The sequence below is a fragment of the Pongo abelii genome, chromosome 16 (genome assembly GCF_028885655.2).
Source record: "Pongo abelii isolate AG06213 chromosome 16, NHGRI_mPonAbe1-v2.0_pri, whole genome shotgun sequence".
In the NCBI taxonomy this organism is placed as follows: Eukaryota; Metazoa; Chordata; class Mammalia; order Primates; family Hominidae; genus Pongo; species Pongo abelii.
In genome coordinates, this window is record NC_072001.2 from 16,222,357 (window position 1) to 16,237,364 (window position 15,008).

Genomic DNA, 15,008 nt, shown 5'->3' on the forward strand with positions numbered 1-15,008 from the left:
ATGTGCGGACTCTCCAGCACACCACTAATACACGCATGCTCTCACACACACTGGAGCATGCCCACATATCCACCCACACTCACATGTGCTCACTCTCAGTCACAGGCACACTCACCCCACTCCCTCAGCTCACATTTCTCATACTTACTCTCCACACACACAAACACTTTATGGATTAAACTGTGCCTGTCCCCCAACTTCACATACATTCGGAACCTCAGAATATGATCTTATTTAATGAGGTCTCTGTAGACGTCATTAAGAATTTAGGTGCCATCATGTTGGATTAGAGTCAAAAGAAACTCAATGAAAGAGTCCTTTCAGAGACAGAAAAGGACATGCAGAACACAGGGGCAGGGGCCATGTGAAGACGCAGGCAGAGACTGGCACAATGCGTCCCCACACCGAGGAAGCCTGGAGCTCCCAGAAGCTGGACGAAGTAGGGAAGGACCTTCCCCTAGAGCCTGTGGAGGGAGCATGGCCCTGCCCGCACTTGGATTTGCGACTTCTGGTCTCCAGAACTCTGACAGAACAAATTTGTTGTTTGAAGCCAGTGTTATGGGTTAAATTCAGAATTGCAAAATTGGTATGTTGAAGCCCTAACCTCTACCGTACCTCAGCAGGTGACCTTGTTTGGAAACAGGGTCGCTGCAGATGTAATCAGTTTGATGAGGCTGAATGATGTCCCTATGAAAAGGGGAGATTTGGAGGCGACTCACACACAGGGAGAATGCCATGTGAAGATGACGGCAGAGATCGGGGTGACACCTCTACAAGCCGAGGAACGCTAAAGAGGCCAGCAAACTCCAGAAGCTGGGGCAGAGCCCTGAAGCAGCTTCTCCCTCACAGCCCCAGAAGGAACCACCCTCGATCTCAGCCTTCCAGCCACCAGAACCATGAGAATTTCTACTGTGTAAGCCCCCAAGTTTGTAGTACTTAGTTACAGCAGCCACAGGAAAGGAATCCACACACATCCACACCCACCCACATGCACACCCAGACACGACAAGCATGCGGCCCCCAGCGCTGACTCCCTGGGCCCTCGATCTCTCATTCCATACATGTCTTGTCCGTCGTTCCGCTTTCCACTAACATTCGCAGCAGTCCGCATAAAGTCTTGGTGGCTTCACTCTGCATGATCTCAGCATGAACTCCGGCAGACAGACAAAGAGTCTGCAGTAAGTTAATAGTGCTGGTAAACATCATTGCAGTGGGGTGAATGTTCCTTTCAGTTTGTTCGGCTTCTAAAAAAAATAATCAAAATAACAAATTATATTGGCAGCCCCAGCTTCTTGGATGGTCTTACGAAGCCCAGCCATGTGAAGCTTCACATGTCTTTTAAGAACAGCTAAGAAATGTCACGAAACCTCCTCCCACAACCTGGATCTCCACAGATAGGATCTAGCTTTCTTGGTGCACCCCTAAATTCTCACTTCTGCTTCCCTAGAAGCGATAAAGTGCTGACTAACTCCACATTACATGAAGAGTTCAGAGTCAGGGACCGCAGAGGAAAGGTAAAGGCAGGTGGCAGGTGGGGTGTGCTCCGGCGGGGGCTCTCACTGGAGGAGGACGCGATGGACCGAGACTGCAGGGCAATTCCACCAGGCCTCGGCTCACTCACTCAGATACAGGCTCAGCACCAACCACGAGACTCACTGGTGGTGCAGCTGCCCCGGCCTGGCCACCACATTCTCAAAGAGGGGCGGGTGCACACGTGAGAGGAAAATGCAGAAAGTCAGTTCCAGCCAGACTGCCAGATCCCACAGCCACTCCACACACCTGCATCGGAGGTGCCTGGGAGCTTATTTAAATTGCAGGCTCCGAGGACAGAGTGCCAGCTGCAGATGTGTCCTGACATCCCATTCTAAGGCCCAGATGGCAGTGGTGGCAGCCAGCACCTGGACAGTTTGTGGGCTGCCTTGGACTAAATGCCTTCCTGAGTCACCCACCAGAGTCGTCCTCTGTGTCCGAGTCCTCTGCTGAGGGCTGTGCAGCGACTGGCAGCTCTGCCAACTTGAGGTCATATTTTCCTTCTTTCCCCATCCTGTAGGAGTTGGTGCTGCCCGTGTCCCACTGGACTCTTATCCACCCGTCCTCTCCCAGCTCACCAATCACTCGGCCTAGGCCTGGAGGAGGCCCATCCTGAGAAAGCCAAAGGAGAGATCAGTTAGGAGGGTGCGTGCCATGCCCTGGTCCTTCCATGGCTCCCAGCAGACCTGCCACACAGATGTCGCCATATGCCACCATGTCTGTCAGGGGCTGTCCCCAGACACAGATTTCACCTCTCCTACAAAATGTGTGCTTGCATCATTTTAAATTAAATGGCATAAAATAACGTGATCATGCTGCTTTACCAAGGAAGTCGGGGAAATCTCATCTCAGTGAGGATCCTCTGAGTCAATGCAGAGACAGGGCTTTGCAGCAAGTCCTGACCCCTCCATCCCTCAAGGGCCTTGCAAGAGCAGAAACCTGAAACAAGCACCAGCACCTCCACATTCCCTTTGCTTCAGTTTCCCCCGGGCCCCAGGGGGAAGCTCTGTCTCTCACTTCTGCAGGAGAAAGCTGTTTCTAGAATGGATGCTGCTGTCTCCAGACACTGCTATTTCTAAGATGACTGTGACAAAGCCGGGGCTTACCAGCGTGGCTGAGAAAAGCTAGACAGACCACGGGAAGGTGAACACTGCCCTAACTTAGCTAGGGCTGTGGTAAGTGACTTCCACCTGGGGGCACCTGGCAGAGATTTAGAAGAGAGCTGCGATGAGGGAAAATGGAGACATGGCCACAGGCCCATGAAGTATATCCCTAACTACTGGGTTCAGGGCACTTCGCAGCACATGGCCATCAGCTCACAGGGGCAGCACCTGGGCTTCCTGCCGCAGAGCCTTCACTACACCAACTTTCAGGATGAGATTTACTCTCTTGCTCACTCTCACTCTTGTTGTTCCAGTGACCCATCAAACTGAGCCTCATGCCAGTGAGTTTCCTGAAAAGAGCTGCCTCTCTTTCCAGACTTGATTCTGCTCAGATGCCCTACTTATGATTCCCTGTTTGTGTCCACTCCCTTCGGCTGCTTGGGAACCAACACTTGTGTCATCGATCAACCAACACATCCTGGATTATTCCAATTTCCACCCACCAATAGCGTACAGAACTTTGCAGAAGATAACTAATGTGTGGCTAATGTGTTCCCATCAAATCTCTGAGTACCTGATCGCCCCATTTCCAGTCCACACCTCTCACGACCCTCGTTCCAATCTTCATCATGGCAGCCAGTTCTGGCCCTGAAACAGGGAGCTGCACAGGAGCCGTTTCCTTCCTTGTTTCTTCCAAAACTGTGGCAGAAGCACCTTGAGCAGAAGCATTCATATCTTCCTCAACGTTGTCACAACTGGGGCCTGACAGAGCGTCAAAAACAATAGCTGAGCCAACAAGTAGCTACATGTCCCCTTAATACACACAAAACATTTAAAAAGTACTAATGAAGATCATAATTTTGAAGAATCCATACTATATGCTTTATCAATTAATATAATACTATCAATATTTTACTGATGTAGGATAAAAAAAAACAGAAGGACGAAATACATAAATAGGCTAAGAAGATATAAAAGATATTAAAATGCTCAGTAAAGCTACTTTCTCTACTTCTAGGAGTTACTCCCCTGAAAAAGCAAAATAACTGAGTTAGAAAGATACTCATCACATTTTTTACTAATAGAAAAACAAAGATAACTACCTAAATATCTAACAGTGGGAAACTAACAAACTTTAATCATGGTTCTGTGCAGAAGACAGCTAACAGGTGGCCCGAGATACGACCTCAGACAGGATTGCTGCAGGCTAGCCCTCGGCTGGAGTCTGGATCTCAGGAGGACTCCCCCACTCCCTAGGTGGGAGGTGTGGTTTGCTGTGCCTGAACTGTCTGTACAAACAACATGTTCTGTGCTGAAACCTGTTTTCCTTGTTCTGGAACTTGGTACGCGCCAGGCAGGGGGTACCTGTGTGATCAGCCCCGATGGAAACCCTGGGCCTGGAGTCTCTACCCAGCTTCCCGGCAGACAGCACTTGACACGGCTCAGTGCCAGGGCAGTTAAGCTCATCCTGTGTGGATCCTGTGGAAGCTTGTACCTGCTTTCCTCTGGACTTTACCCATGTCCTTTTTCATGATTTTGCTGTGTCCCTTCACTGTAATAAACTATAGCCCTGAGTACAACTACATGCTGAGTCTTGTAAGTCCTCCTGGCCAACCATCAAACCTGGAGACCCTTGACAACTGGTGCCCTGGGTGGCTACAGAGTCATCCATAGCATGAAACAGAAGCTGGGCTGCTGTCACCTGAGAGAAGTAAAACTTACCAATGGATTTGAAAATAGGAGGCTAACCCTAGGAGAGTAGGCTAGATTTTTAACACCCCTTTTCCCACTTGCTAAACTGAGAGGGGGTGGGAGTGCGGTTCTGCTAACTCCCTTGATTTTAGTTTCTCCTCCAGGTGGGAGGGGAAAAAGACCCAAACAGTCCCAAAGGTGGGCTTGGGTGGACCAAAAAATGTAAAAAGTTTGTGTTTCTCTCTCTTCCAAGAGAGCAAAAAAGGATATTCAATTCTCAGGGCTGGAGCAAAACTTTAGATAAACTAGCAGGGGTAACAGCCTTTCCTTTAGCCTAGCTGCTACTTTAGGGCCCCCAAGAAGGGGCCCCAAGGAAGGGACAGGAGTTGCATTCCAGGTGGATCTCCCAGGATCCCCTGGGCAGCTATACTGTTAACTCTGTAAAGACTGAATTTATTGCTAAGGGCTTGAATACATTTGCAACCAAAACTGGGGGGAATTTTTTATTTTACATAGCTTTATGTTTTGTGGCTGTTACATGTGGATGTATACATTAAGCTGGTATAAAATATTATATGCTTATAATTTCTTAAATGATAAGAAGGATACCCTGATCAGGGCAAGCTGCAAATATAGACGGATACTCATGAGACACAACTTCCTTGCTTTTTGCAGCCAGTGGGCCAGATGAAATTTAAACACATGAATACTATCAACAGAAAAAGTCCCCATACTTAATGATTTGTGCTGTGATTTTTACTTATTGGAACCTCCAGGGAAAAAGCAGACAAGATAAAAAGGCCATTTCTCGATGGAGATATGCTTTTGTAATTTTTAAATGCAACTTTTGGTTGCTAATGAGGCCTCAAGAAATCAGATGTAACTCTTACTAGATGATTCTTTTCAGCTGTAATATACACATTAAAATATATATTTAACATAATACAACATATAATATATAAATTAAAAAATAATTATATATATGTATAGTGAGAGAGAGAGAGACAGACTGACAGACAGATAGATAGAAAGACTCCCGCAGCCCCCAAGACAGGATTTCACTCCGTCACCCAGGCTGGAGCCCAGGCTGGAGTGCAGTGGCTTGATCTCCGCTCACTGCAACCTCTGCCTCCCTGGCTCAAGCAATCCTCCCACCTCAGCCTCCCAGGTAGCTGGGACCACAGGCACACACCACTATGCCCAGCTAATTTTCATATTTTTTGTAGAGATAGGGCTTCGCTATGTTGCCCAAGTTGGTCTCAAACTCATGAGCTCAAGCAATCCACCCCCTTCAGCCTCCCAAAGTGCTAGGATTACAGCCTGGCCTGATACATATTTTTGAATGGATTAATGTGAACTCTAAGACTGATGTGATTAAAAGAGCTTGGGAAAACCTTGCTTTTTCACTGTGACTTTGACAACTGGCCCTGCAGCATCTCAGTTTTAGCCAAAGAACACCACCATAAACCCATCAGATCTAATAGACACATACAGAACATTTCACCAAAAAGAGCAGAATACACATTCTTCTCAAGTACACCACAGAACACTCTCTTAGACTGACCAGACCATATGTTAGGCCACAAAGTCTCAAATTTAAACAGACTAAAATCATACAAATTACCTTCTCCAACCAAAAGGAAATGATGAGAAATTAATAACAAAAGGAAAAGTGGAAAATTCACAAGTATATGAAAATTAAACAACACACGGTAAACAATCAATGCATTGGTCAAAGAAGAAATCACAAGGGAAATTAGAAAATACTATGAGATGAATGAAAACACAACATACCAAAACTTCTGTGCTGCACCAAAAGCAGGGTTAAAAGGGGCAATTATACTATAAAAGTCTGCATTTACAAAAGATGATCTCAAATCAATAACCCTACATCTGGAAGAACTAAAAAAATAAGAACTCAATAAAAACCAAAGTTAGGCCCAGGTGTGGTGCCTCACACCTGTAATCCCAGCACTTTGGGAGGCTGAGGCAGGTGGATAACTTGAGCCCAGGAGGTTGAGGCTGCAGTGAGCCATGACTGCGCCACTGTACTTCAGCCTCAGGGACAAAGTAAGACCCTGTCTCAAAACAAACACAAACACAAAAAACAAAAAAATACAAAGCAGAAAGAAGGAAATGATAGAGACTGGAGCAGCCATAAATTAAATACAGAATAGAAAAATAATCTACACAACCAAAAGTTCAGTTTCTGGCAAGAACAAAAAATCTGACAAACTTTTGGTAAATTAAGAAAAAAAGTGGCCAGGCAAGGTGGCTCACGACTGTAATCCCAGCACTTTAGGAAGCTGAGGTGGGCGGATCACAAGGTCAAGAGATCGAGACCATACTAGTCAACATGGTGAAACCCCATCTCCACTAAAAATACACAAAAATTAGCCAGGCGTGGTGGCGGGTGCCTGTAGTGCCAGCTACTCAGGAGGCTGAGGCAGGAGAATCACTTCAACCTGGGAGGCGGAGGTTGCAGTGAGCCGAGACTGTGCCACTGCACTCCAGCCTGGCAACAGAGCGAGACTCCGTCTCAAAAAAAAAAAAAAAAAAAAGAGAAAAGATGCAAATAACATCAGAAATGCAAGTGGAGACACTACTACCAACATAAAAATAAAAAAGAGTATAAAAGAACACTGTGAACAACGGTATGCCAACAAATAAAATAGCCTAGATAAAATGGACACATTCCTAGAAACATACATTACCCAAACTGACTCAAGAAGAAATAGAAAATCTGAATAGACCCGTAACAAGTAAAGAGATTGAATCGGTAATTAAAAATCTTTCAGGCCGGGCACGGTGGCTCATGCCTGTAATCCCAGCACTTTGGGAGGCCGAGGCAGGTGGATCACGAGGTCAGGAGATCGAGACCATCCTGGCTAACACGGTGAAACCCCGTCTCTACTAAAAATACAAAAAATTAGCCGGGCGTGGTGGCGGGCGCCTGTAGTCCCAGCTACTCGGGAGGCTGAGGCAGGAGAATGGCGTGAACCTGGGAGGCGGAGCTTGCAGTGAGCTGAGATCGCACCACTGCAGTCCAGCCTGGGCAACAGTGTGAGACTCCGTCTCAAAAAAAAAAAACTTTCAACAAAGAAAAGCTTAGCTGGTCAACTCTATCAAACATTTAAAGCAGAATTGAAACCAATCCTCAAACTCTTCTAAAAACAGAATATATGGGAACACTACCTAGTTCATTCCATGAGGCCATTATTACCCTGATAACTGTAAAACAATAAAACACTGCTGAAAGAAATTAAAGAGGACAGAAATAAATGGAAAGACATTGCACATTCAGAGAATGGATGTTAACATTGTTAAGATGGCACTATTCCCCAAAACAATCTACAGATTCAATCCCTAGCAAAAATCCCAATGGCCTTTTTTTGCAGATATGGAAAAGCCAGCCTTGAAGTTCATGTGAAAATGCAAGGGACCCAAAGTAGCCAAAATAATCTTGAGAAAGAAAACACACTTCTCAATTTTAAAACAGTACAAAACTACAATGTTCAAAACATTGCGGTACCTGTATAATTATCAACATATAGAATGTGATAATGTAATTGAGAGTCCAGAAATAAACCTAAATATCTACAGCCAACTGATTTTTGCCAAGGGTACCGAGAACTTCAGGGAAAGAACAGTCCTCAACAAGTGGTATTGAAACAATCAGATCATCAAAAGAAAAAGGCTGGACTCTTACCTCACACTGTGTAAAAGAAACTACCTAAAAATGGACCAAAGATCTAAATATAAAAGCTAAAACTATAAAACTTACAGAAAAAAAACATGAGATGAGGATAATCTTCATCAACCTTGTATTTGGAAATGGCTTTTTGGATAGATATCAAAAGCATAGACGACAAAAGAGAAACAGATAAATTGAACTTCATCAAAATAAAAAACTTCTCTATCAAAGGAAATACAATCCAGAGAACAGGAGAAAATACCCTCAAATGATATATATGATAAAGGTCTACAGATCTGTGAAGGTCTAGTATACATGAAATTTTTAAAGAGTCTGAGGACCGGTGTTAATTCTTCTTTAAATGTTTGGTACACTTCTATAGTGCATTTATTGGTACAACAACAAGATGACGACAAATAACCCTATTTAAAAAGGAGAAAGGGGCTGGGCGCAGTGGCTCACGCCTGTTATCCCAGCACTTTGGGTGGCCAAGGCAGGCAGATCACTTGAGGTCAGAAGTTCCAGACCAGCCCGGCCAACATGGCGAAACCCCATCTCTACCAAAAATACAAAAATTAGCAGGTGTGTTGGTGTGTGACTGTAATCCCAGCTACTCGGGAGGCTGAGACACGAGGAGCGCTTGAACCCAGGAGGCAGAGGTTGCAGTGAGACGAGATCGTGTCACTGTGCTCCAGCCTGGGCGACAGAATGAGACTCCGTCTCAAATAAATAAAATAAAAAATAAAGAGAAAGTGACTTGAATAGACACTTCTCCAAAGAAGATATACAAATGGCCAACAAGCACAAACATATAAAGAAGCTCAATGTCATTCATCATTAGTGAAACACAAATCAAAATCATAATGAGATACCACTTCACACCCACTAGGATGGCCTCAATCCAAAACAAAAAAAAAAGAAAAGAAAACCACAAAAAATAGTGTTGGCAGGGAAGTAGAGAAACTGGAACCCTGGAATCCTGCCCACTGGTGGTGGGAATGTAAAAATGATACGGCACTGTGGAAAAGTTTGGTAGTTTCTTAGTAAGTTACACAGTTGTACCATATGACCCTGTAATTCCAGTCCTAGCTGTATAATCAAAAGAACTAGAAACAAGTGTTCAAACAAGTATTTGTATATAAATGTTCCTAGCAGCACTATTCACAAAAGTCAAAAGGCAAAACCAACCCAAATGTCCATCAACAGATAAATGAATAAACAAAATGTTATCTATTCATACAATGAAATCTTTTTCAGCCATAAAAATAAGGTACTGATATATACCAAATGAAATAACCCAGACACAAAGGCCACAAATGGTATGATTCCATTTATATGAAATATCCAGGATATGCAAATCCATAGACAGAGAAAGCAGATTTGTGACTATCAGGGGCTGGAGAGCAGGGTGAGTCAGGACTGATGGCTAAATGGGGTGCATTTATAGTGATGAAAAAGTTCTACAACTAGACAGTGGTGATGACTCTAGAAAATTCTGAATATATTTAATACCGCTGAACTGCGATGTTAAAATGCTACACTTTCTGCTATTTGTGTCTTACCATAATTTACAAAAAGCTTAAAAAAAAAAAAAAAAAAAAGAAAAGAAAAGCAATCAAAGCAAAATCTTGACGTTTTCCCAAAGGCTCTCAAGCCGGTGCAGACCTACCAATCAGGCGCAGTGCCGTCTGAGCGAGGGCCAGCATTCCGGAATTGAGCAGGAGGTCGAGGTTGTTTGCGCCGTGCTGCAGGGTGAGCATGCTGAGTACCACCAGGAGGAAGCGGGCTTGCGGGATGGTCCCCAGGCTGGGTCCTGACAGGTTCTCATTGGTGATGGTTTGCAGGGGAACTGGCTGGATACCTAATGAGCATTGGCACCCACTGACATTTCTTGTGATGGATACAAGAATAAACGTAACGCAGAAAGCACGGGCGATTACTCTAAACATCTGACTATTTTGACACCCACTGACTTTTCTCGTGCATGAATGCAAGAATAAACGTAACGCAGAAGGCACGGGCGATTACTTTAAACATCTGACTATTTTCCAGGGGTTTCCACTGAGTGGGCAGCTCTGTCATGCTGCACGATGGGCCTACCCCCTGCATTCTATGCACAGGTCGTTCCATCTGTCTACAGGACTTAGCATGTTGCTCTCTGAATACCCTGGTGCCCTATTCCATTCCTCCCATTTCAAATGTAAAAGTTATGTCTCCCTTTTCCTCCACAAAACCAATCTAATCAACTCTCTGTAGATGCTCAAACTATACAGAAAATAAATATTAATATAGGACACAGACACTTTAGGATATATGGTGATACACATAAAAAGGTCAAAATGTGAAAATGTTATACTAGAGTACTTCAACATTGTGTCTCCTGCTAAATTTTAAAGTTTTGTTTAAAATCTGAGAAAGCTGACAGCAGCATAGATTATACAAGTACAAAGTACAAACTTATTAAAGTCTTCTCAAAAGCAAAAATTGGCATTTGCAAGTTTCCACAACATATAATTAAAGGCAAACCATAAAATAACACTGATGCAGTTGTTGACTCACCAAACTCTTTAAATTTGGCACTGGCATCTATCAAAACATTTCAAATGTTCCTAACAGTCCAAGCATACAGCTTGCCAAAGGTGACTTCCAGCAGCATCCGATTAAAAGGTGAGATCAAATCAACATCCTTTAAACAATCAGTAAGAGGTTCCCTTTCAAATAAAGACAAAGAATTTGACTCGGGACACTGCCAGACTTCTAACTGTTACAGAACAACATTCTGTTGCCACAGCTTCCTTAATTAAGAAAAAAAATATGCTAACGTTTTACCCTGTATCGATTCCTTCAGGAATAAGTCTTTGCCATCCACAAAACATCGCATACCGCACAGATGGAAGTAAGAAATTCTTGCTCACCAGTTTTAAAATTGTATCTATCCCTTCCAGGCGAACCTCTGCTCTCTCCAACTGCAAAATATCATGCATACAGTTAAGTGTTATGTATATTACCCAATGCAGAGATGCATTTCTCATCAAATGTTACCTGTTTTAGTAGGCACTTTCTTATTTTTTTCCACATCCACTGGCTCTTCTTTAAGGGCAAATTCAGCAATTGTACAGAGGAGTGGAGACTGCGGATAAAGACCCTGCACATTCTGCTTCAACCACTTGTATTTGTGAACACCTGTAACAGTACTCAACTGCGGCTGCCATTTGTCCTAACAAAGGAAAACAATTTTCATCATTAGTCTGCCCTATTTAATATTAAACTGTGCTCTAAAAGTTATTCAAGTAAAATATAAATAATGCTCACAGGTTTAAATTGGTTAAAATATGTTAAACTTAGTAATTAATACACGGTTTTAAAACTATGCTATAAATATAAGTGAATTTATAATCTTTATACTAATGTATGTTGGAACAGGCTAGCTTGGCATATAAAGTTAAGTTATGGTTCATATTAATAGCCACAGGGCCCAGCACTGTTTCTGGAACAAAGAATATATTTAAGGAATGAATGGTGGATAACTAATGATACAATCTAGTACCAAAAATAAAAGGAAACCCTTCTCCAGCTACAGCTCTGACCAGGACATCATAAGTCAAGTTCATGAAGCATCACTGGGGCCGTATTTCTAACAACCACCCGTCCCTCCCTCCGGATGCTCAGGTACAGAGGTACGAGACTGTGGATTCCTTTGCTACGTGCTATGATTCTATTCAACCAACCTCAGAATCACAGAAAATACTGCACCTTGGGCGATTTAATTGCAAGGGGTCTCTTGTCCACATTTATTAGACTATGAGGCAAAATGCAAGCTTCTTCTAAATCACTCTCTTCATTTCCAATTTTTTCTTCATTATCCGTAGATTCTGGCTTCTTAGGAACTGTGTTTTAAAACATCATTCACTATAAAAATCATACACTTAAATATAATTTTAAATTAAGAAATACTTAGATTTGCATGAAGGACAAATATTTCATTCAAATAAACATCTAAACAACATTATAAATTGCAACGCTCAAACAACAAGAGTGAAATGATCACCCTGGCAGAACAAAAAGACAAAGTGAGAGTGTGATGAGGGGAGAAGCCCCGAAGCAGGGGAAGCCTGGCAGCCAGCAAGCTCTTCCTCAAGTGCCAGAGAGTGAACATTTGAGTCTTTCAGGCCATGCAGTCTGTTGCAAATACTCAACTCTGCTGCTGTAGCACAAAAAGTAACCACAGATAAAGCAACAGGTGTAGCTGTGCTCCCGTAAAACTCTATTTATGGTGCTACAATTTTACCTTCATGTAATTTTCATGTGTCAAAAATAATATACTTCTTTTGATTGTTAAAAAACAATTTCAAACTGGAAAAAAAGAAAAGGTCTTAGTCCATGGGCAACACAAAGCAAGCAAGAGGTGGAATTTTAACCACAGTTCCTGGCTTGTCCACCCTGGTCCAGTTCAGTGGTTCTGTTAGTGTGTAACCGAATCAATTGAATTCACTGTGATATGTGGAATTTCCTCCCTATATTTTATCTCTTTTAAAATTTTTGGTCTAAATCTCCTCAGCATATAATATAAAAAATAAGCAACATGATAACACACCTGGGCAGTAAAGAGCTAACATAGCAGGCCGGGGTTGCTCAAACCCTGCAAATTCCCAAGGAAGGTCTGTCCCTTCAGGGTTGGTCCTTCTTCTAGGAGCTGAGCTCTGAGCCCTTGGAACATCCTGACTGATAAGCTTTTTGGTATACCTGACACCCAGGACCTTGTGGCAGTGGTCTGGCCAGGTAGTTTATGTTAATGATGTGACTTGCGAGGGACCACTTGTTTTTGCACCGGGGCACTGGAGTCTGAGTAATTGAGGTCAGTCACATGGGCACTGCCTGCATAGGTGACTGGCCCCCAACAAAATCTCTAGACTCGAGGCTCAGGTGCGCTGGCCTGGTTAACATTTCTTTACACATGATGTGACACACTTGCTGGGAGAGCTAAGCACATCCACGTGACGCCACTGGGGAGAGACACCAAAGCTTGTGCCTAGTTTCCTCTGGACTTCCCTCCATGCACCCTTCCCCTTGCTAATTTTAATCTGTATCCTTTCTGCGGTAAAAAAACACAGCTGTGAGTATAACAGCTCTTCTGAGTCGTTTTAGTGAATCATCAAGCCTGAGAGAAGGCTCGGGGATCCCTGACACAGCAACAGGAATATTAATCACTTAATCTTTTCAAGTTACTTAATTTCCAAAAAAAAGAAAACCAGCTTGAAACAACACACAATAAATCTATAAACCCACAAGAAACTCTAAAAGTGACAGTGTGGGCTCAGAACCCACGGATATGAGATGGCAAATGGTGGAGTCTCCCTCCCTCATGCCGAGGCGGCCTGTCTCCTCGGCCCGGGCTGAGTTCCTGCGTGCCTGGGTTCAAGGAATTGCAGCAGTGTGACTGCTGTTACTTCCTGATCCAGAGCACCCATTGGATCCAGACAGGCTGTTATGGTGTAGGGTTTGTTCAGGAACAATCAAATTAGGATGGCTTCTAAAACACTTTAGTCTTTCATAAGCTTATTGTTCAAAACACCCATCAGAAACTCAGTAATTAATACTGTTCAATAAGCAGGTTTGTGAGTAAATCAGTATAAGTCATAATATGATCAGAGGCCAGGCACGGTGGCTCACGCCTGTAATCCCAGCACTTTGGGAGGCCGAGGCAGGAAGATCACGAGGTCAGGAGATCAAGACCATCTTGGCCAACATGGTGAAATCCCGTTTCTACTAAAATACAAAAATTAGCCAGGCGTGGTGGCGCGTGCCTGTAATCCCAGCTACTTGGAAGGCTGAGGCAGGGGAATCCTTTGAACCTGGGAGGTGGAGGTTGCAGTGAGCTGAGATCACACCACTGCACTCCAGCCTGGCGACAGAGCAAGACTCCGTCTCAAAGAAATAAAAAAAGGATATAATCAGAAATTTCTGTAGTTTATTTATAATCACAAGTGACTAAATTCTAAACTATTTTATAATTTCTAAGCATTTTTATTCAAATTTGGATTTAATGCAAAAAGACTTTTCTGTACCCTTACACAGCTACTTCCAGGAAAATGTCAGTAACTCTTTTAGCTTCCCTTTATAATTCTCCATGTATCAGAATACTCAATATTTCCAAACAAAAAACATTTCTTTAGAAGAATGGCAATAAGTTTAAATGTTCCCATTATATCTCATTACCAGAATAACTAATAAAATAAAAATACTTCCTTGTTCTCATCAATTTAGCAAAGATTATTTACATTTTCAACATCAATTTACTAGTAATCAAATCATACCACACTCAATTCCTAATCGGCCTCATTGTCTGATTGCTTGGAAAAATAAGCGAGATTTCTGTATTTAATCATAAGTATACATAAAAATGATGGCAGCAGGTAGAAATGTCACATGGAATCAACAGTAGAGAAACTTCACTCTGAAATCACAGGTCCAGTGAGGCAGGGTGAAGCACATGCTTTAATAGTATCTTCTGTCCTTTTACATTCTCACCTCTCTTTTTCCTTCATTCTTGAATTATCTTCTGAGCTATCCTCCTCCAACGGGGCAAATAACTTAACGATTTAAACTTAGACATTATAGAGAGGTCATTACAAACAGCAGGTCTCAATTCGTTAAGGAGGAATCTCAAACGTTCGATGACAGGAGCACAGACCTCCTTGTAAGAACGGCCCTGTTCTTGATGAGTCTGCAAAGTTAACCAGGAAAAGACAACTTTAACAACAAATATTTCAGCAACTGTCTGCAAAGCACAGAATAAAAAGAATTAAAATCTATCACCTTAATGAGCGAACATTTTGCTTGGTAGACAACTCTACAAACATCCACCACTGACTTAGGCAACGTTCTGTGCTTTACTTGCTCAATACCAAGTGCACCTGCATGAACTAAAGATAATGCCACATGACCTGTAAAAAGACATTTAAAAGAAGGGCAGGGAAGGAATGAATATG

General features: G+C 43.0%; 1 protein-coding gene across 1 annotated transcript in view; it reads right to left on the reverse strand.

The window, feature by feature from the left end:
• Positions 1-15,008, reverse strand: part of LOC100936716 (E3 ubiquitin-protein ligase HERC2-like) — a 32,593-nt gene that overhangs the window by 6,457 nt on the left and 11,128 nt on the right. The window contains 11 exon segments of the mRNA XM_054532964.2: positions 1,062-1,244; positions 1,950-2,142; positions 3,208-3,395; positions 9,689-9,880; positions 10,579-10,730; positions 10,849-10,985; positions 11,062-11,082; positions 11,084-11,236; positions 11,773-11,906; positions 14,548-14,743; positions 14,836-14,963. Coding sequence (XP_054388939.1) covers positions 1,062-1,244; positions 1,950-2,142; positions 3,208-3,395; positions 9,689-9,880; positions 10,579-10,730; positions 10,849-10,985; positions 11,062-11,082; positions 11,084-11,236; positions 11,773-11,906; positions 14,548-14,743; positions 14,836-14,963 — 1,677 coding nt within the window.